At 49.9% G+C, this 22,847-nt stretch overlaps 1 protein-coding gene across 2 annotated transcripts; it reads right to left on the bottom strand.

Moving 5' to 3' along the window:
* Positions 1–5,136: 5,136 nt before the first annotated feature.
* On the bottom strand, positions 5,137–15,331 carry CDRT4 (CMT1A duplicated region transcript 4). 2 transcript variants are annotated; one of them, XM_065911003.1, is made up of 3 exons: positions 15,255–15,331; positions 7,353–7,427; positions 5,137–5,702 (listed from the first exon to the last, which is right to left on the bottom strand). In XM_065911003.1, exons 1-3 carry the CDS (start codon positions 15,322–15,324, stop codon positions 5,248–5,250), a joined length of 600 nt encoding a protein of 199 aa, XP_065767075.1. In that variant the 5' UTR covers positions 15,325–15,331; the 3' UTR covers positions 5,137–5,247. The 2 variants fall into 2 exon arrangements, with proteins under 2 accessions (XP_065767075.1, XP_065767076.1); XM_065911004.1 differs by having other exon boundaries at positions 5,137–5,699.
* Between the last annotated feature and the right edge of the window lie 7,516 nt (positions 15,332–22,847).

Here is a 22,847-nt window from a genome sequence, read left to right as displayed (position 1 = left end):
ATCCAGGGTACCACCTGGGTCCTCTATTCAAATCACACCATCAAGACCAGAAGGAGCGTTCCAGCAAAGCTGCCTGCCCCTTGCCTCAAACCTTCTACACAATCCCGGCCAAGTGGTTTCTCCAGCCTCTGGACATTACAAAAGATACCACCACATCGCAATTCATTCTGTTCCAGGTGTTGGGAACTGCAGTTGTACATTATTTGTAATTGAGCTCCAACCATGTGCCAGGCCATGGGCCGTGTTCTGGAAAGATGACCATGAGCACAACTGACCTTGTCCGGCTCTCACGACACTTTCAGAGTCTCCTTCCCAACTCGGCTGGTCCGGCAGCAGGTGAGTTGGCCCTGGGGAATGGGCCACGAAGGACGGGCTTCTGGTAAAACCACTCACAAGGAGGAGTGGATGCCTTCCAAAAGGATGCCCCACTGACCTTGAGGGTCAAAGCCATAGGCCAAGCACACCTCCCCTCCTGAGGACACACCAGCAGGACTGCCAGTGATGAAAACAAGAAGGAAGAGAAGGAAGAACAGGGAAGGGGACCTGAGTACAGGAAAGGTAGCCAGGACTTGGACCTGAGGGCTTGGGCCCAGTCTCAGAACGGCTCCCTTCTAGCCAGGACAGCAGACAGAAGCACCCAAGGCAGTGAATGGACCTGGACGAGCTGGAACACACAGAAGTGGGCACAGAGGGCCTGGTGCACTCAGGGCCCACAGGGCAATCATCCTTCCAGTGGTCACTTTCCCTGGGACCATTTCGTCTCTCTGCAACACCCCTCCCCATTGGCAGACCCACGGAAACCATTCTGACTTGTCTGAAATGCAGAAACTTCCTGCCTGCCTTGTCTACCAAAAATGATGGAGGTTACTGGGTGGCTAGAAACTGGACCTGAAGGGGAAGTGGGTTACCTGGAAACTTGCTGGGCCCTCAGAACTAGGAGCTACCTAGAAAGGCCTTGGGTGGGATGGAAATTCTTTGCCCTGGAACAGAGAGCCTGGGAGAAGAGATGGGGCTCTTGGCACCAAGTTCAAGGTCATCTCCACATCACTGTTTATCCTGTTTGTCCCATGTGGAAACTGGATCATGGTCAGGACCAAGGCACAGAATATAGGGGCAGTGGTGGGCTCCACCTAAAACTGGGGTGTTCCTGCATCCCCTGCCTGCCCCCCATGCCCATCCCAATGCCCCAGAAGGAGCCCCCTGCATATGCCCAGCAATGCCTCGCTAGTTTAGGGCAGCACAGTGTGAGTTCCAAGTACCTAAGCAGATGCCACTAGTGGTAAAGAACACGCCTGCCAGTGCAGGAGACATAAGAGACACGGCTTCACTCCCTGGGTCGGGAAGATCCCCTGGAGGAGGGCATAGCAACCCACTCCAATATTCTTGCCTGGAGAATCCCATGGAGAGAGGAGCCTGGCAGGTCGTAGTCCATGGGGTCGCAAAGAGTCGGACACGACTGAAGCAACTTAGAATGAAAGCAGGTGGCTGAGGCTTTGGGTCCCTGGTGACAGTTGGGGCTGGGGAAGGGGGTAGTGAGCAAGGAAGAGGGAAGATTTCCTGATTATCTGAGCTTCAGTCCAGGCTCAGCAATGCTGGATCCTGGTAAATCCCAGGCCCTTGTTTACTGCCCCTCCAGCTCTCATTCGGTCTCATCACTGATAAGGTGTGGGTTTTGCACACACGCCCGTCACTCCAGAAGGGTGGGGATCCCAAGAAGCTTCTAGGAGTAACTGACTCAGACAGAGCTGAAGAGAGCCACCGGGGCAGGACAGGCAAACGGGCACACCCACGTCCCACAGAGTAATTTACAATCTTTTCTACCACCTCTGTGGACACACAGAGTGAGGCTGCAGGGCTGGGGTTCCTGCTGCTGTCCATCTCCAGGGACGTGGGGCTGGCCCTTGGTTGGGATTCCTGGGCTGTGTCCCCTCTCCCTCCCAGGGCCCCCACCAAAGCCCAGGGGTCCAAACCCCTACCTCAGGAGGCCCATTATTTTATCTCTGTCCTGAAAAAAGAGACTAAGGGGACTGTGAGGCATTTGTGCCTCCCACACAAGGCCCTCAGGACCAATGGACCAGAAGGATTTGTAATCACACACGCTGTCAGTCAAGTCCTCGGCTCTACCGAGCCCCTGACCTTAGGCCCCACCCTGGCCTCCGTTTCCAATTGGAGGATCCCTGGGCCACCCCCAAACATCTGGCTGGCACAGACCAGCTCCAGGAACTGCCAGATCGTCTGTCTTTACAGCCCACCTTCCCCACCCCCACCCCTCCCGACCCCTGAATGGCAAGGACCAGAGGCTCAGCTGAAGGTAAACGTCAACTGTTTAAACACCAATTGTGGAATCTGCAAACAGAAAAAAAACATATCGTGCACGGGAGCCAGAGAATTTGCTCAAAAACAGCTAATCAACGTGTCAGAGGCAGAGGGGTCCTTAGTTACAGAGCAGCACAGTAGGGCTAACAAAAGATACACTCTGGTGTTTCACACACCAACCAGAGTGGGGAGATGAAACTCCCCTGCCAGACAGAACTTTCCAGATGCAGTGGAAATAAAGAGGCAGCAGCTACAGGCTGTGGACTCCCAGGGCTGAGTCCAGCACATCCAGAGGAACCTGAGCTCCCCCAGGCCCTCCACTCAGAAGGCGGCTGAGGTTGCACTCGGAAGAATCCACATTCCACTCCAAGCCCCGCCTGCTGGGCCGACTCCAGGCCGCTGGAAGGCTGCTTGCGGGCCCTGGGAGCACCGGGAATTCTCCCAGTTTCATTAACAAAGCCAGTCCAGTCCCGCCAAGCATCCACTGGGCTCTACAGGCCCACAGCTTTGTGTCCACGCCCAGGGCGGGGAGCCTGCACATGGATGCCTTGTGACATCGAGAAGTCTCTCCCCCACTTTTTGTCATTACTTCAGGGCCTCCCAGGATTTTAGCAAGAGTCCTCCACGAGTTAAGCACGAGTTCAGCTCCAGGGCCCCCACCTCCGTGCAGTCAGGTATCTGGGCCTGGAGACAAATTTAAGCAACAGCCGCTTCGATACCTCAGAGTCACCCTCCTTCCTCCAGTGATGGAGGCTTCATCACTGGTCCAACTCCTCTGTCCATCAGCTGCCTTCCCAGGAGAACCCCTTCCAGGCAGCCCCCTCAGTCCTCAAGCCAACATGGTCAGGTCCTTGAAGTGGCTGGACCTATGAACCCCATTTGGCCTTGAACAGACTCCTCCCTTTCAAAGCACTTAGGAGTTTTTCTTTCTTAAAACAGCCCCAGAAGGCAACGCGTCTGGATTGCAGCCACAGACACAAGCCATTCTCATCATAGCGGAAGGTGCTGGAGCGCTTAGCTCCTGCTTGTATAACAGACTGAGAATTAAATTAACCTAAGCAATGTTATCTATAAAAACAACCATTAATTTAGAGAGTATATATTTGTAAAAACTGTGAAACACCTAGAAATTTAAAAAGCAACAGCCACCAAAAACAAAACAAAACACTATGTAACAACTCTGTCTTCAAAGCAATGGAAAGAAATCGGCCCAAACCCCTGCAAACACTGACACAATGAAAATCTATAATCCATCACTTCCCAAGTATACTCTAGCTATAAACTCCCATAAAGGGATAGAGAAAAGAAAATTTTTTGTTGGGAATTTATCACCTGCCTCCATGTCTGTAAATGTTCCGTGGACCCAAGAGACAAGTCATTCGGATTCACTGTAAATCACATTATTTTTGTAAGAATTCATTCTGGCCAAGAGCTGCGGACCCGGGAATGGATCTGGAGCTCCTAACTTGTGCAGCTCTCTACACAGCTCACGGCAGCCAGAGTGCAGCCAAGTGTTTCTGCAGGGCTCCTGGGTGGAGAGGGCACATTCACAGCGCAGCGTCCACCTTTTCCAACAACTAACTCATTGCATCTTCTGTGTCTCTGTGAGAAGCTGGGTGGGTATTAACCGTTTCACTTACACAAGCACAGACACTTGGGTGAGGCAAAGAAGAGAGATGCAATCAGCGAAGCCACGCTCAGTGGAGGAGCCCCAAACCTGAGACTGGGTGGTCTGTCTGTCACATTGGGTCCCTCTGTGACTAAACACATAGTGTGTCTGCCTGCAGACTGAGGACAGCATCGTTTGCTCTGAGGCCAGCTGGGAACAGCCCGAGCATGGGTGGACCGATTCCAGCTATCTGACAAAGCACAGCTGGGGTCCAGCCGGAGCTGTCTCCCCGCCAGCTCTGCTCCACAAGCCTCAGAGAAGTTCAGGGGACAGAATTCCCCATCTCTCAGCAGCAGACACTTGGACCCCCAGGGCTGCTTTGTAAGCGCCCCCCAAGGAAGAAACCTCCCAATACAGGTTCAGGAACCAAGTAGGACAGCAAGGTGGGATCTCTTGGAACCCACTGGGCAGGGACTCAAGCTTAATTCCCTGGCTGCAAGTCCATCCTTTCACACTCTACTTCCAGAGGCAGGGTTTGAGTTGCTACAAATCACATTTCTATTTCCCTCCTGGTTAAGCTCTGCCTATTGGGAGAGCCAGAGGGAGCGTCAAGGCTGGAGGAGGAAGAAGGGACTCGCTCCAGATTTGGTTCCTGCTGGCTTCCTGTCCTCAGCAATACTCATTCACTTGGGTGGTGTCAACTCATTCCAGAAACATCTGAGTCCCTCTTAGGTTTCCCCGACACTCTTGGAACCAAGCTTGGGGGGTCCGTGAGCCAAGAGGTAGGGGTGCCACCCCACAGGGCTGTCCTCTGAGCTCAGGACACCAGCATCTGCTGAGAAGCATTCATTAGCCCACCTCAGGAATCAGAGATCAGCCCACCTGCCCGTCACCAAGTGTCTAACTTAATATATTTGTATCTTCCCTGGGTGCATGCCCCAAGCTGCTTCCTGCAGGTGCCTCTCCATCCACACCCTCTGAACCCTCTTCCTGTCTTTTCAGTGGCCTGCTTAGGGATCCTTTCTATTAATAGAAAGAATCTCTGGTGTGGTTTCTGTCTGCTGCCTGGACCAGAATTGATTCACCCCCAGCTAGGTCCTAAGCGTCTACACCAGGAACTGGAGCCTGGCATTCCCAGGCCCACTTAACTGCACTACCAGAGGGGGTGCACCCGCCCACCCATGGCCCCCATCCCTTGGGGTTGATCTCAGCCAACCTCTGCACCAGCAGGGGCGAGTTCCAATGCAAGGGCCACCACACAATGTGTGGCAAACGGCGCTTAATTGCCATACAAGCTCGAGGGTCGGCTGCGGGGACTCTGGCTAGAGGCAAAACATTTCCGATGGCCGCCCGGCCGTGTAAGGGAGCGTCCTCACGGTGGGTGCCCGGGCAAAGATGATCTTGTTGTAGCTGGCGGTGGGACTCGCCCTGGAGTCCGAGTGCAGGTGGAGGGTCTCTGGGACCCTCGGGGGCCCCGTGGCTGACATGGAAAGGGGGCCCCACACAGACAGCATGGTCTCGGACCTCAGGTCCTTGAAGGTGGAGGTGCCCGAGGACTTGGAGGACTTTCTCCTCTTCAGCTGGATGAGGCTGGCTGGCTTGCTCTGCTTGCCCACCCGCCGACTCTCCTCCACCGTTTGCAAGCACTCCAGCTCTCTGGCCTTGCTCTTCTCAATGAGTCTCTTCACCACCGGGGAGGTATAAGTGACATAGGCCGGCCACGGGTCGTGTTTCTCAAGCAGATTCACCGGCAGTCCGATGTTCTCAGTGAGTTCTACTGGCAAAGAGATACACAGACGATTTAGAGGCACTCGCAGCAATGGTTCCATTCTCTAGGGGTCAGAGGAATCAGAGTTCGGATTTCTCCCCATCAGGCATGATAGCCCTTCCACACCCTGTATTCAGTGGGAATAAAATGGTGGGCTTGAACTCAAGTCTAACGGGCTCACACATTCATAAGCTTCTCACTCTAGCTGCTGGCCAGTTTTGGGTGTCTGAGGTGGGGGGAACTTTACTAGAAAATCTGTTAAGTTGGGAGACAGAATGACACTCCATGGAGTATATTAATTAAGGGAAACAAAGGTCAAGAGCAGGACCTTGGAGTCCAGCAGGCTTGGTTTCAAATCTTTGCATACATCAATTTGTTTAACCTATAAACCTGTGAAATTTCACCAGTAAAATTGGTTACCATAAGGCTATAGGAAGAATGAAATAAAGTAATATAAGTCAAGGACCTGTAACAGTGTAGCTCAGGGGTTGAAAGCATGGGCTTTGCACTTGGACTATCTGAGTTCAAATTCGTTCTCCACCCCCTCTTCTTATATGTGAATCTTGAGCAAGTCTCTGACCCTCCTTAACTTCAGTTAAGGCTTTGCCTGTAAAGCAGTGACTAGAAAAAGAACAACCCCAAAGAGCTTTCTTGTGGATTAAAGGAAGCAATGTATGTAAAGATTTTATTTAGCACAGTACCTGGCATAGAGTAATCAGCACAGCAACTGTGAACATCTTGGCTGAGTCTCACTGCCTTTTCCAATTAATCCTTGTTACACCTGATAATGGGTGTCATCTCCCTTTGAGAGGACAAGCCCAAGGCCGTCCATCCTGCACAACTCACACATGGTGGGTTTGAACTCAAGTCTCACAGGCTCACACAAACATAAGCTTTTCACTTTAGCTGCTGGCCAGAAGTTTTGGGTGTCTGGGGTGGGGGGAGCTTTACTGTAAAATCCACCCATTAGTTTGCCAAGCAGCCCATCCCTCTGTGAATACCAAGTCCTTCCAAGTCAGACTTTCTTTCTTTCCTTTGCAGCTTCACTTGGTCCAGAAGAAAGGCCTCCAAATTTCCCTCCCACAGCTTCTCCTGCCCTGTTTCCTCAGGTGGTGCCTACTTGCCCTAATTTTATAATCCTTTGGTCATTTTGATATGAGTTGGAGAGGCAGGGGACTTAAAAGTTTCATCTTGCCTTCTCCAGCCTGAATTCAGTGAAAAGCACTATAACTCAAGAGAAGAGGCAGATTCTAAAGTGATTCCCAGGCTCCCTTGTGGGGAAATGAGAGCTCCTCAGAGACAGGGCCGTGAGGAAGAGCATCATGGAAGGTTCCAGGTCCCGGCAAGGGTGTCACTGTGCCTGGGGAGACAGGATGCGTGACGTCACCTCGCTCTAGAAGAGTATCCAAGCCTCCAGGCACAGACGTGACCATCCATCCTGGCCTCCCCAAAGCAGACGCAAAACTCCAGGATCCTGCGGGTTAGGGCATCCACTGTACAGGGCAGAGGTGAAACTACCCAGAGACCTGCCCCTTCTGTCTCTCCAAGCCAACAGATCCGCGCACCAGTGTGACAAGAGCTGCCACCTCGGCGTCTCCCCCGCCCCCACCACCCCCCAACCTTGGCCAACCCCGCCCTCTGTGAAGACCTGAGCCTTACCTTCTTCCATCTTCATCTTTCTTGCATCGAGCCTCTCTATGTTTACCGAATTCTTCACAGTGAAGGCCTGGATACCTTTGGAGAAAAACATCTGTAAGCCTGGACTGCCACAGAGAGTCCTGGAAGAAAGTGATGAGCAGCCTCCCTGGGAGCCTGAGCCCAAGGGCCTCTGTCAGCTCAGAGACAAGGAGGAGCCTCCGGGAGCCGGAGAGATGGGCTGAGCCCAGGGCATGCTGGGAGAGCAGGCCAGCTCCATGCCTCCACCTTCTGACTGACGGCTTTCAAGGACCCAGTGCGGGGGCTGGCTTAGGGGCTGTGTCGAAGTTGGACTAGGGAAAAGGTGAAGAAAGAAACGTCCCCACTTCAAAACCATGTCTTCTTCTCCACCAGAGCCCAAGTGAGCACGTTACTGCCATTGGGTGGAATACCTCTCCTGGGCAGCACTCTCCTCAACCTGCTAGCAAGGGAAGGGGCAGCGGAGATGGGCAGCTGCCTGGAGTCAACCTCAGGCCCGCAGGCAGAGGCTGCAATAAGGCCACCTTCCTGCCTGACATGACCATGTCCATGTGGGAATCCAATGGTAACTGCAGTCTGAGGACTCTCGAACCTGAGGGTTCATCCACCTGGAGGGTTGTTAAAACATCCCTGGGCCCAGGTCCAGAGCCACAGTTCAAATCTTCAGCAATAAAGATTGGTGAGGTTTTATTATTAACCACTTAGCGACCTTTTCAGCTCCTTTCTACTTCCAAGCCCCAGAAATGCACATCGGAGAACAGATGACATTATAGATTCATTCCTTGAGCATTGGAAAGGCCCAGGGAGCATGCCCACTGCCTCCTGTCAACACCCAGGGACTAAGAATTTGAGTGGCTCTGAACAAGCTTGAGGGTGAGTCTAGAGCTGTGTCCAGGAGACCCTGCTATGAGAACCATGGGTCCAGGGCGGTGCCACTCCATGGGAACCCTGGAGGGTGGGGCTGGGAAAACACAGCAGCAGGGTCCTGCACCAGGGATGAAGGGTCTGCCGGCTGCTCTGGGGGCCTGAGAATGTGCATGTCTAAGTCACGCCCAGGTGCCGCTGCCAGTGTGAGGACCTACTCTTAGTAGCCCTGTTAGAGGCTGAATGACGATTCTAAATCTTTCTTTCAGCTGCAACATACACAAGGCTTGGCTTGTGCAGGTAGGAAACGCCCCTCAGGTGAGCAATTCCAAGACTCTCTGCCCTCTTCCTTCCCCACTGAGGAGCCACTGGGGAAGGCAGGGAAGGGAGCTCTTGACAGGGCCACCATCAATTCCACTGTAGTTATAAAGTAAATCATTTCCAAGGTCAGAGCTTTATTATAACATGCCTCACAGCCAAAAAAAAACAAAATCAAAAAATAAAACAGAAGCAATATTGTAGCAAATTCAATAAAGACTTTTTAAAAATTCCACATCAAAATAAAAATCTTTAAAAAAACTTTTTAATTAAGGGCTATGGAACATTCCCACGACCACCTAATACTGGAATCAGGAGGATTAAAGAACCAGTGTCTTAAAGTGGGGACTAAGAATGGTGCTTTCATGCAGAACTAATTCACACTCTGTCCATGGCCACCAGCCACATTCTTATCTCAGGAAACTCTCCTGCAAAAGGATTTTGTGGGTTCCAGGCAAGACTGATGAATCAGTGGGTACAAATCCACCCCGAACACTCAGATTGTTTGCCCCACAGACACTGTGAAAATAGTGCTGTATGCACACCCCTTATGGGCAGGACAGTGTCTTAATCCAGTGTTTCCCAAGCTGTGCCCCACAGAATGCAAAATAAAAAGTGAAAAAAGTTAAAGTGTTAGTCACTCAGTCATATCCGACTCTTTGCGACCCCAAGGATTATAGCCTGCTAGGCTCCTGTGTCCATGGGATTTCCCAGGCAAGAATAGGGTTTCTCCAGGCAAGAATACTGGAGTGGTTGCCATGACCTCCTACAGAGGATCTTCCTGACCCAGGGATTGAACCCATGCCTCTATGTCTCCTGCACTGGCAGATAGTTTCTTTGCCACCAGCGCCACCTGGCAAGGGCCAAGCCAAATGGAGGGCCCAGTGCTCCCTGGAAAGTAGACCCGCTTCTTTCCTTCTGCTTGGCCTGCCCCCTGCTCTGCTTCAGCCTGCAGGCATCTTGTCTTGCTTGCATCTCATCTCCCCTCCCTCTTCTCCCTGAGCCATCCAGAGGAGTTCCTCTGACCCCCTCGGCATCCCCACCCCCACCCCACCCCCCACGGATGGAGAACCATATTTTCCCCAGCAGGAAGCTGGTGCGGAGTTTCTTTTCACCTCTGCACTTACCCTTCTCAACCTCCGGACTCCTCCCTGGCCTGTCCGTTTCCTTGTCTGCCTTCTGGTTACTCTGCATTTATTTTGGGCTGAAGAGGAAGCATCCACTTAGGGCAGAAGTGTCCTGGGAGTCTTATCTCTAAGACCTGAACCAGCCTGGTGCCGCGTGGTATTCCCATGCTGACCTTCATCCTGAGCGGACCCTCGTCTTATAGGCTAAGAACACTCTCTGACATCCCGCACTTCAGACCTAGGGAAGCACTGTGCCCCCCGACAGACTTACCATGAGCCCACCACCCACTTACCAAGACTCCCTCCACCTCTTCACGCTGCCCCATCGCTACACTCAACACTATGGAGCTGATAGGCTCCGGGGGGCACCCAGGAGATCCTGATATGATACTGAGAAGCCCTGAGAATTTCAGAGCTAAGACAGAGGGGACAGGGGTGGGGAGGGGCAAGCTGGCCTCTCCTCCCCACTCCCTATGCGACAATTTGCTGGCCACCTTCTCAATCTCAAACATACGTCCAGTCCAAGAAAGAAAAAACAAGCCCATTACTGAGCTCTGCTAAAAAGCCTACTTGCACGCAATGGGCAGCTTTGGTAACTGTCAGCTGGTCCTGATAGAGACCATGCTCCTTTCCAGGGCAGCGGACGAGGGGGGTGGGCACCACTTTGGGGCAGGAGGCAGGAGCCTCATTGAAGTGCCCATCTTCTGACACAGGCCTGGCATCACTGACTCATCACAGTGGCAGGAAGGAGAAGGGGGACATGCTGCTTCTTGAAGACGCTTCTGTACATCCATGTTCTCTAATGATTACACACAGACTCTGAGGGACACAGAAGTAGAAGCAGAGTTGAAGTGCCCACTGCCATGCACATCAGTTCCTGCATGGGTGCAGGTGTTCACCAAATCCATACTGAGTCCCAAACCCAGCACTTATAAGAGTTGTGGGTCCCACTCTCCCCGAGAGCCCACAGTGGAGAACCCCATGTTCATCTCTTGCTTTCGGGGGTGAGAGAGAAGGGGTCTACCCTTCACAGTGCCAAGGGTCTACAAAGCACGTTTGTCTCCCATGCCCATAACAGATCAAACACAACCAGCCCATGTCATCCGAGTCATCAGAAATAAAAGAAAGGAAGTTTCTGCAGAGATCAGAAGCAGTCCCCTCAGTCACACTGCAGATGGGGGGTCCACTGTCACCATGCACCAGGCCTGGAGCTTTGGTTCAAGGAGCAAGCACCCGGCCCATTGAGGAGCCAAACCACAAGTTTCCTAACTCAACCCAGGTCAGGGTGGGAAAGCATGAAACAGGTTCGAGATGAGAAGATGGTTGTGCTGAGTCCTGATGGACTGGCGGGTGATGGGCAGTGGGTCCTGAGGAGTTCAGGTCCTGAGTGAAGTGTGTCTCCTCAGGCCTCCCTTCCTCTCTGGGTGCAGCTCACACAGGCTGCAGGGTTCCTGCCTATGAACCATGATGCTGAGTTGGCACAATAAATGCTTGACAGATGCGCTGCAGGAAGCCTAACTGAGCCTTGGGTAAAACTATGAATCTAAATTTCATATTTATCTGAGGACTGTTCAATGATAAATAGTAAAATTCCCAATTTAAATGTGATGCAAAATTAACACACAGAAATCCCTTGCATTCCTATACACTAACAATGAGAAAACAGAAAGAGAAATTAAGGAAACAATACCATTCACCATTGCAACAAAAAGAATAAAATACTTACGAGTATATCTACCTAAAGAAACAAAAGACCTTTACATAGAAAATTATAAAACACTGATGAAAGAAATCAAACAGGACACAAATAGATGGAGAAATAAACTGTGTTCATGGATTGGAAGAATCAATATTGTGAAGATGAGTGTACTACCCAAAGCAATCTATAGATTCAATGCAATCCCTATCAAGTTACCAATGGTATTCTTCACAGAACTAGAACAAATAACTTCACAATTTGTATGGAAATACAAAAAACCTCAAATAGCCAAAGCAATCTTGAGAAAGAAGAATGGAACTGGAAGAATCAACCTGCCTGACTTTAGGCTCTACTACAAAGCCACAGTCATCAAGACAGTATGGCACTGGTACAAAGAGAGAAATATAGATTAATGGAAAAAAATAGAAAGCCCAGAGATAAATCCATGTACCTATGGACACCTTATCTTCAACAAAGGAGGCAAGAATATACAACGGAAAAAAGACAACCTCTTTAACAAGTGGTGCTGGGAAAACTGGTCAACCACTTGTAAAAGAATGAAACTAGAACACTTTCTAACACCATACACAAAAATAAACTCAAAATGGATTAAAGATCTAAATGTAAGACCAGAAACTATAAAATTCCTAGAGGAGAACATAGGCAAAACACTCTCTGACATAAATCACAGCAAGATCCTCTATGACACACCTCCCAAAATATTGGAAATAAAAGCAAAAATAAACAAATGGGACCTAATGAAACTTAAAAGCTTTTGCACAACAAAGGAAACTATAAGCAAGGTGAAAAGACAGCCTTCAGAATGGGAGAAAATAATAGCAAATGAAGAAACAGACAAAGGATTAATCTCAAAAATATACAAGCAACTCCTGCAGCTCAATTCCAGAAAAATAAGCAACCCAATCAAAAAATGGGCCAAAGATCTAAACAGACATTTCTCCAAAGAAGACATACAGATGGCTAACAAACACATGAAAAGATGCTCAACATCACTCATTATCAGAGAAATGCAAATCAAAACCTCAACGAGGTACCATTACACGCCAGTCAGAATGGCTGCTATCCAAAAGTCTACAAGCAATAAATGCTGGAGAGGGTGTGGAGAAAAGGGAACCTTCTGACACTGTTGGTGGGAATGCAAACTAGTACAGCCACTATGGAGAACAGTGTGGAGATTCCTTAAAAACTGGAAATAGAACTACCATATAACCCAGCAATCCCACTCCTGGGCATACACACCAAGGAAACCAGATCTGAAAGAGACACATGTACCCCAGTGTTCATCGCAGCACTGTTTATAATAGCCAGGACATGGAAGAACCTAGATGCCCATCAGCAGACAAATGGATAAGGAAGCTGTGGTACATATACACTATGGAATATTACTCAGCCATTAAAAAGAATTCATTTGAATCAGTTCTAATGAGATGGATGAAACTGGAGCCCATTATACAGAGTGAAGTAAGCCAGAAAGATAAAGAACATTACAGTATACTAACACATATATATGGAATTTTAAAAGATGGTAACGATAACCCTATATGCAAACAGAAAAAGAGACACAGATGTACAGAATAGATCTTTAGACTCTGTGGGAGAAGGGAAGGGTGGGATGTTCTGAGAGAATAGCATTGAAACAAGTATACTATCAAGGATGAAACAGATCACCAGTCCAGGTTGGATGCATGAGACAAATGCTCAGGGCTGGTGCCCTGGGAAGACCCAAGGGGATGGGATGGAGAGGGAGGCAGGAGGGGGGATCGGGAAAGGGAACACATGTAAATCCATGGCTGATTCATGTCAACATATGGCAAAAACCACTACAATATTGTAAAGTAATTAGCCTCCAACTAATAAAAATAAGTGGGAAAAAAAAATTAAGAGTTAAATAAATAAATAAATAAATGTAATGTGAAGACTCATTCAGGAAACAGCACCCGTGGCCATACTGTCTAGAGATCAAGGTTCAAATTTTTAAATAAAATTTCCAAAATGAGCCAAACAGGCACAATCAGAGGGGCGCTGTTCAACCTTTTCCTTCCGTGGACGTTTTCGGTGGCTGGGTACACCAACAGGCAAGATGGCTAGGAAAGATGAAAAGACAGGCAGCAGGAACCAGCCCTGCCTTTTCGTAGTCAGGAAATCAGACATGAAAGGCATGAAGCAGTGTGTGCCCAGAGACCTTCTCTCTGCCTGACAGCTGGCTCAGGAGTAAAGGGACCATGAAAACATGTGGCTTCGCAGAGTATAATCAATCAGAGAGAGGAAGCCCTGCTCCACTGGAACAATGGGAGGACAGACAGGCATCTCCAGGGCGGTCGCAGTGGGCCCCACCACCTGATTCAACAGTCCTCAAAGCACCAGGAACCCAGGCCAGGGTTTGCTTTAAAGATGGTGATTTGCTAACAGCTAACATTGATTACCGTTCAAGTCAGGGACCAGGGGACCAGATAGTGAAAGAGGGAAATCAAATTTCATTTCATCCTTAATGAACACTGTAAATTTTCAACTTGGCATATATTACTTACATTTAAAACATCTTTAAAAAAATAATAAATATCAAGCAAATCCTAGAAATAATGCTTTCTTTTTCAAAAGTTAATATTCTAGATAATAATGATGAGCAAAATTTATTCATGTATCCTTATACAATATTAATTTGATTTTTTTGCCTGTTTACCTATATATTTTTCTTAATTGGAAGATTTTTATAAGGCCATGTTTCACCTGATTTTTTTTTAAACTTTGCTTTAATCATATCAAAACCCCTATCTTAATTTTTTTTTTAAAAAGAAAAAAGGTGATTGCATTTGAGAAGCAAAGAGCTAATGTGGCCACCTTCTTCAGGGGTCAGTTATCCCAACATACACATAACCTATGGGCTTCCCTGGTTGCAAAGTGGTAAAGAATCTGCCTGCCAATGCAGGAGAGAGGGGATTGATCCCTGGGTCAGGAAGATCCCTTGGAGAAGGAACTGGAAGCCCACTCCAGTATTCTTTCCTGGGAAATCCCATGGACAGAGGAGCCTGATGGGTTACAGTCCCTAGGGTCTCAAGTTGTATACGACTGACCAACTATACAGCATATACATATACATATACATATACATATACATATACATATACATATACATATACATGCATGCATGCCAAATCTCTTCAGTCATGTTCGACTCTGTGCAACCCCATAGACCATAGTCCACCAGGCTCCTCTGTCCATGGGATTCTCCAGGCAAGAATACTGGAGTGGGTTGCCATGCCCTTCTCCAGGTGATCTTCCTGACCCAGGAATCGAACTTGCATCTCTTATGTCTCCTGCAAAGCGCCAGAGTGAGGGAAGGAGGATATACCACTAATGCCACCTGGGAAGTCCTACCCAGAAATGAGCCCCCAAGACACTGGCTTGAAGCTACCAAGTCCAGGATTCAGGCTTCACTGAAACCCTGTCTCACACAGAAAACCACAGGGCCCGAACAGACTGAATGACAACCCCTCTTTTCCTCGGAAGCTCCGTTTCCTTTCCCGTCTGGTCCAACATGCACTCCGTCCCCTGCATGCCCACCATACACAGCAATGTCACTGCTACAAGATGTGACCCAGGGGTGTCGCCCACCTGCTCTTAGAGGATGGAGTGGACTTTTCTTCCCTCAGAACGATGATAAATTCAGATGCCCCTTCATCTCTCCTTCCAGAACTGTTGCAATGACTCATCTTTCGGGAGGCCGATCAGCCTCCCCAGGGGGCTTATACCTGCCCTGCCCTCTTCTCTCAAGTGTCTTATCTGTGCCTGGTCTACGAGGGCCCTTTGTCCCATTGTGCATGACTTGGTATTGGGGTCTCTCTCCCCAGGTTTGCTCACCTCGCTCTGACCATCTTTGGTTCCTGTTTCTCCAGCATGGAAGCTTCTGAAAGTCTGTGGTGTGGTTCATCTCAAGAGGTTTCTGAAAAACACAGAATGAGGAAGGTAAACTGGTAAAATACACTATCATATAAGTACCATGGATGCTCTAGGGGAAATGGACAGCTGAATATGCAGGAAAACTGTTGCCTGCAGTTAAAAGAGAATAGCAAAGACTGAGTACCCAAAGATCAAGAAAGGGGTCTTTGAAATTGGAGAGAAATACTGAGTTACTCATTTTAAACGAATTTTTCTAGGCACAGATATACAAACAGCCCACAGCGACCCATTACCACATAGGAAATATGTGCGGGTCATGTGCCAGTAAGTTCTGAGGTTCTGACAAAAGGAGTTTTTGTTGAGTCAGAAATTCAGTTCAACAAGGGTTTTAATGTGTCTCTCCTTGGCACAGTGGAGGGGTGCACGGAGCACTTTTACTCTCCGGGAACGGGCCCTCCACGGTATGTGTTGGGGGGACATCCTCTCCTGACAGAGGCCCAGTCTTGCAGACCCACCCTCGTGCAGCCCTGCATAAGAACCAGCTCTCTCCTCGGTGCTCCCACGGTGTGTCTGTGATCTATGTTTGTATTTCAACAGCTCCAGGAGGCAACATACGAGAATGTGCCTAACGGGACAAAGATGCATATGAAGCAGTTGTTTGGAGTGAAGTATACAATTAAGGGGATTCCCTAGTAGCTCAGTTGGTAAAGAATCTGCCTGCAATGCAGGAGACTCCGGTTCGACCCCTGGGTCGGGAAGATTCCCTGGAGAAGGGATAGGCTACCCACTCCAGTATCCATGGGCTTCGGATATTGGTAGGTCAGACGGTAAAGAATCAGCCTGCAATGTGGGAGACCTGGTTTCGATCCCTGAGTTGGCAAAATCCCCTGGGAGGAGGGCATGGCAACACACTCCAGTATTCTTTCCTGGAGGATCCCCACAGACAGGAGCCTGTCAGACTACAGTCCACGGGATCACAAAGAGTCAGATACGACTGAGCGACTAAGCACAGTACAGCACATATAATTAAGAGCGTGAGCGCAGGACAGGCCGGCTGCTGCCCAGTTTTGTGACCTGCAGTGGGATACTTAAAATTCCTGAGACTCGACGACCTCGTCTGTAAACTAGGGGCAGTAACAGGATTTCTCTGGCCTTGACGGCTCTGTCATGAGGTGCGTTATGTAAAGCAGGTGGGAGCCCAGGTTGGACTGCCCTCACCCTCCTTGGTTGACTGTCATGCAGGACTGTGACATCCAGGAAGAGGCTGGGGCAGAAGAGATGACAGAATGGGCTACGAGAAGGGGGCATACGTATGTTCCCAAGTCTCACCCATCCCCCACATCAACGCCACTCTTCAGGTCCCAGCAGCCCTGCTTATATCATCTGCTTGCAGAAAGGACACCCTCTGGAGGTGACCCAAGCCCAGCAAGTCTGAGGCATTCCAGTCGACCTGCAGCCACAGATATGCACATGGCCCTGATCCCCAAGATAAAGGGGGGGGGGGGGATCTATGGGTCTATGACCTACACACAAACGTGCACATGCACACATGCATACACATGCCCTGTGCAACTCCCCGATGTCCCCAGGCAAGCCTCTGGGCGACCCTCAGCTTCAACACCCCCGGTCCCAGCTGACCCCGTTTCTCTTCTCCTCAGGCCACCACAGCTCCAGCCTGCAATGACTTCATGAGCAAACTGGGCCAAAAAGTCTCGCCAGATTCCTGCTGGAAACAATCTGGAGACTTGGGTATGTGAGCAGCTTAAAGGGGACGTGGGCTGGAGGAGAGTTCTGAGCTCCAGCTCTGCATCTTAAGTCCAGTCTTGAGCAGGTTACTTGGTCCTTCCAAATTTCAATTTCTCCGTGAGAAACACCCTGTCCCACGGATGTTACTCCAATCCAGTTGATTCAGGGAGAAGGACGTCATGATCAGTAAGTTCTAACTGTCTGCTTTTGTAGAGAAGATCAGGAAGCCTGAACTAATGGCATGAACATACCTTTCTGATATGTGACTGGGGCGCTTGTGGGTAGCAAGATGATGACGTAACATGGTCACCCAAGACAAGAACTAGATGAATTCCAGAGAGAGCAGAGGGTGGAGGTGAGATGAGAGGAGAGAGTGGAGGGCAAGTGTAACCAGTTCAGAATCACCAGCCCCCGGGTCTTCAGAACATTGTGTCTTACTCTCTGGTGACCATAGAACTCGTTTATCTCTGCCCCTCACAGCCACAGGCTTATCAGAACCACTGGGGTGCCAGGGCCCAAAGGCTGAACAGACCGAACAGAACTGGGCCCAGAAGCCTTGGCAGGCAGCCTCCTAGAAGTCTCCCAAAGATCCTCTGCCCACCAGAACTCAACATCCTCTGAAACCCACCCCCCACATCTAATATCTCCTTTCTAACAGATAGAATGTGACAAAGTGATGGGACATTACATGGCGATTAGGTTACACAGAAACCTTGGCTTCCTTTTTGAACTCACTCTCTGTCTCTGTCTTTGTCTGTCTCTCTTTGTCTCTGTACATCAGAGGGAAACCCTATTATAAGCCACCCTAGGGGGAAGCCAATGGCCAGGGATATTTCTAGCCAGCAAGGGACTGAGGCCCTTAGTTTCACAACCTGTGAGGAGCTTGATCTTGCCAATAACCACGCGAGTGAGCTTGGGCAGGGACCCTCCCCAGTTAGCCTCTCAGGTGGAACCACAGCCCCAGTCAAAACCACAACTGTCCCCCACAGAGAGGCCTGGAGACAGAGGCACAGTTAAGTCCCACTCAGATTCTCAACCCATGGAGACTGGGAGGTACATGTGTGTTTTAAGGAACTAAATTTGGGGGTATTTGTTACACAGCAAGAGGTAACTGATACAAGGCCCATATCAGACTTCCCAAGGAAGGATCCTACTCCTGAACATAGACACGGACTCTGCCAGCCATGGGGGTAATTCCCCTACATGGTTCCTCCTCCGCTCTGCTCCCATCTCTGGGGAACAATGCAACTCCTGCTACAAGGAAATATGTGCACATAAAGAATTCACGGCTATCAAACACCACAGAAATGAGGCCATTGTCTAACAAAGCCAGTTTAAACAAGGCCATCTCAATGCTGTGGACACACTGCTGTGGCTGGAGGGGTCAAGGCAGAGAGGGGACAGGGAAGGGTGGGAAGGGGTGGAGGTGGGGCTCAGAGATGATGCCAGGGTGCTTTCTCCACATGTTCCCTGAGAGGTTCAGAAAGCTGTAGCTTTAGTGGTTTAAGACCAAGTAAAAATGACTTTGGCATCAAAATGACTTTGTGAAAGCAGCCAGATTATAAAGTCAAGTTTTATCACACAATTATTTTACCCACCCACCCCCTCCACTACATAAATGCTGTTTGGGCTCTGGATCTGGATGGCTGGCCACCCACCTTTGTCTCCTGCTGTGTGTGCATGAGTGCATGTGTGCACTCGTGCACGTGCACACACACACACACACACACCATGAAAGGGATTCAGGAGTAGGTTTTCAGGGTCTGAGAGCACAGGATAAGGAAACCGGGGGTTTCAAGGCCACCATCTGCCCCCTGCCTGATGTGGATCTAGGCTGTTCCTATTCAAAAGGCTGAAGGGCAGCTGCCCCCACGGTTGAGGGTTCACCCAGGACCCCACAGAGAGCACATCATCACAGAGAAAAATCCAGGAACCAGGTTAATGTGTTCAAAGGGAAGGGTGCTTTTATCTTTGAATCGATCCTACTGGTTTCCCAAAGGTCTCTATATCGTTAATAAAGAGAAGAGGGTCTCCGTGGCCCCGTTGTGTGGTCATCCTGTTAAAGGACATCCCATTAAAGGACAGTAACAGTCACAGATCATCACAGGCATCAACCGGCATGGTTCTGAGACCCAAGCAGCTATGTTGGGGTCTTTCTGGCCCAACAGTCTAGCCCTCATGTCACTAGATTTCTCTGTGAAAATAGGGTTGTTGTTTTTTTTTTCCTCTCTCTCTCTCCAGCTCTGACCTCCTCCCCGCACAGCAGCCCAAGACCCAGGATGCACGCCAGCTTCCCAGCACCCCACCAAATGAGTTCCATGTGAGCCCAACTTCTGAGTTTATCACAACCAAGAAAGCACAGCAAGCCCTGACCTTCAGCACTCGGCCCCCTTTCTGCCCGGTTCCAGAAGAGAAAGCTCACTTTGCCCTCTAGGGTGGGAAATGTGAAAGGCAGGGTGCAGACCCAGGGCGAGCCCTCCACCACCACCACCAAACAGCCGGCAGTCTTTCCATCCACCCATGGAAATTCTAGACTAACGAGGTACAGGGACAGACCCTGTATTCCCACCCTTGCCAACTGCCGTAAACCTATTTCTCTCCCGTTGGAGTTACGACATGGAGCCAGAAATCTGGAAGAATTTAACGCCCAGTCGGTTCAGACAGAGGAAAACATTGTTCGGAGTAAACACTGGGATCCCTCCCTCAGCATCCAGGAATGTGGAGCCGGCGGGGTGGAGATCGGCAGCTTCTCTGCGTGGCTCTCCTGGGCTGTGGTCGGAGAGCCGGCCGGGGCTGCAGTCCAGCCCAGAGCCCAGGCCTCGGTCTTCCCCCTTCCCTCCCTCGATCCCGGCCTTGGCTCCAGAAACCCTGTTTCTGGGCAGGACCCTGCCCACCTGCAGAGGCTGTTCCTCCCTGTCCTTGGGAGGGGCCAGAAGAGGCAAAGGGACCCAGAGGGGCTCCTAGGCTCTGTCTGGGACTTTCCACTTCCTTCAACTGCACTGCCCATGAAAGAGTGGCTTCTCCTGGAGGAAGAAAGGAGGCTCTGTGTATGCAGCAGGGACGCAGTGCCTGCAACCAGGAGCTGCGAGTGCCCGGCATGCTGTGACCGCCAGCATCCACCTGACTCTGATGGAGCCATGGGCCTAGCCCCACCCCATGTCCTCTGGCCCTGGGATGGAGAGACAAGGGGCTGGCTTTTCCTGGGGCTAAGTGGGGGTCCCAGGAAGGTGTCTTTGGGTCACGGCATCCCTCTGCCTAAAGTGCCCCTGCCAATAGGTAGGCCTGACTGGAACTGTTGACAGTTTCTGACAGTCACAGTTCAGGAGCAACCCTGCAAATCAGGAAGGCTTCAAGGAGACAATGCAGACAGAGCCTGAGGATGGTTGCTTTGCCCCAGGACCTCCAGCAAGGTTGCCAGACAGTTTAGGGGCAGCAACAGAGCTGCACAGCCACCCTGTGGGCCCTGACCCTCACCACGCTCTCTTCCCGTCCTCAGCCCCAAAGGATGCACAGAAGGCGTATTTAAGTGGATTTAAAAATGCTTCCCACTGGGCTTCCCAGGTGGCACTAGTGGTAAATAAACCGCCTGCTAATTCAGGAGATGAAAGTGACTCAGTTTCGATCCTTGGGCCGGGAAGATCCCTTGGAGGAGGGCATGGCATACATTCTTTCCTGGGAAAACCCACAGACAGAGGAGCATGGCATACAGTCCATAGTGTCGCCAAGGGTTGGACATGACTGAGCACGCACACATTGATGACTCCCACTGGCACTTCCCTGCTCTCAGCGAGCATATGACCCTGACCAGAGGTCTCCAAGGTGGCCCAGGGACCAGCCTCAGCGTCACCTGGCAGATGTTGGCAATGCTTTTTCTCTGGTCCGCCCTGGCCTGCTGCATCGGAAACTCTGGCATGGGGCCGGGACCTGAGTTCAACAAGCCTGCCAGGTGATGCTCTTGCACAGGAGAGCTGTCCTCTGCCATCTCCCCACCGGATAGCAGAGGAAGGCTGAGAGGTTCGTGTTGGCTTCCAGGAAGTCACAGAAATGGTGTGTGAATGTCACCTGGACTAAGAACTGCTATGCCAAACTCTGGTGTCAGTGGAAATTTTTGACTCCAGTTTCAGAAACACTTTTTCCACCTCAGTGTGGTCACCCTTGATGGATGGTTTCTAAAACTTTACTTTGAAGCCAAGAGGCGGGCAAGAAAACAGTGAGATCTCTTGGCTCCTGCAGCAGCCGCCAGCCCTGGGCGCATCACAGCTCTGCTTGGAGGCCCTGCTGTTGCCAGGGCTCTCTGCTCACCTAGTGCTCAAAGGGCGATGAGGAGAGGATATAACCAGACTCTCTGACTGAGCTGATTTGTAAAGAAAAGTACTGACCGAGGAAGTAAAATCTCATTTGTCCCTTTGGCAAATGACACTGAATATTCATTGCAAGGACTGATGCTGAGGCTGAAGCTCCAATACTTTGACCACCTGATGCAAAGAGCTGACTCACTGGAAAAGACCCTGATGCTGGGAAAGATTGAGGCAGGAGGAGGAAAAGGGTGACAGAGGATGAGATGGTTGGATGGCATCACCAACTCAATGGACATGAGTTTGAGCAAGCTCTGGGAGATAGTAAAGAACAGGGAAGCCTGGTGTGCTGTAGTTCATGGGGTCACAAAGAGTCAAACACAACTGAGCAACTGAACAACTAACTGCATGTCACCAAACTCCATCTGTTCCATTTGGCTGTTCCTGAACTGCATCCTCTACAATTACCTGGTGAACATTTCCTGTAAAGTAACAGTAAAGCATTTCCTGAGTTCTGTGAGTTATTCTAGCAAATGAGAAAATCTGAGGAAGGGGTGATGGGGACCCCCAAATTTATAGCCAGTGAGAAGTAGAGAAGACCTTGGGGACTTGAATTGAAATGGGGGCAGTCTTGTGAAACTGAGCTCTCTATCTGACACTCTCCAGGTAGACAAAATCTGAAGTGAATTCATGTGTAGGCACCCAGCTGGTGGTGGAGGAGGGGAAAATCAACTGGTGTCAGAATTTACACATTTGGTGTCAGAAAAAAGATGTCACAGAGATGGACATGTGAAGGTCACAGAGGCATCAAAAAACTCAAGGACCAAATGAATCCATTGACATTGGCACTAGGAGCATGTATGAGGGTGATTACATAAAATGATGGGGTAAAAGCCAGAACTGGGAGAGCTACAGAGTTCATGGGGAAGGCAGATGTGGGGACAGGGATGGGAATAATGTAAATGGAGACCCGGGAGGGCCAGCACTGCCACCAGAGGGACACACTTCACGCCATTCATTCCTCACCACTGTCCACCTATGACATGGTGTCCCCATTCGGTAAAGGGAATCATGAGCCTCAGAAACACCAAGCAACTGTCTCAAAGCCCTGCAGTTGGCAAGTGCTGAGGTTAGAATTCAAAAGCAAGTCAATTTGATTCTAAAACCAGTGCTTGTAACTAGTGGACAGTTGCCCCCTGGAGTTATGGATGCTGAACCCGCATATATGGGGCCAACTGTAAGGGATTTGACCATCCGTGGACTTTGATACCCTCGAAGGGTTCTGGAACAATCCCCCAAGGACACAGAGGGAAGACTCTGACTATATCTGTTGATACCCAAATGAATCTACAAATAAACTATTAGAACTATCGAGTTGAGCAAGCTTGTTGGAGGCAAAGACGACATACTACTTCTAAATACCAGCCAGAAAAAAATGTCTGAAATGTTAGTTTATAATTACTTCAAAAATGCCAAAGTCAGGAAATAAATCCAGCAAAATATATGCAAGTCC

Source organism: Muntiacus reevesi, chromosome 18, assembly GCF_963930625.1.
Source record: "Muntiacus reevesi chromosome 18, mMunRee1.1, whole genome shotgun sequence".
Lineage (NCBI taxonomy): Eukaryota > Metazoa > Chordata > Mammalia > Artiodactyla > Cervidae > Muntiacus > Muntiacus reevesi.
The sequence above is the reverse complement of the archived record's forward strand: the minus strand, read 5'-3'. Positions and strand labels throughout refer to the sequence as shown.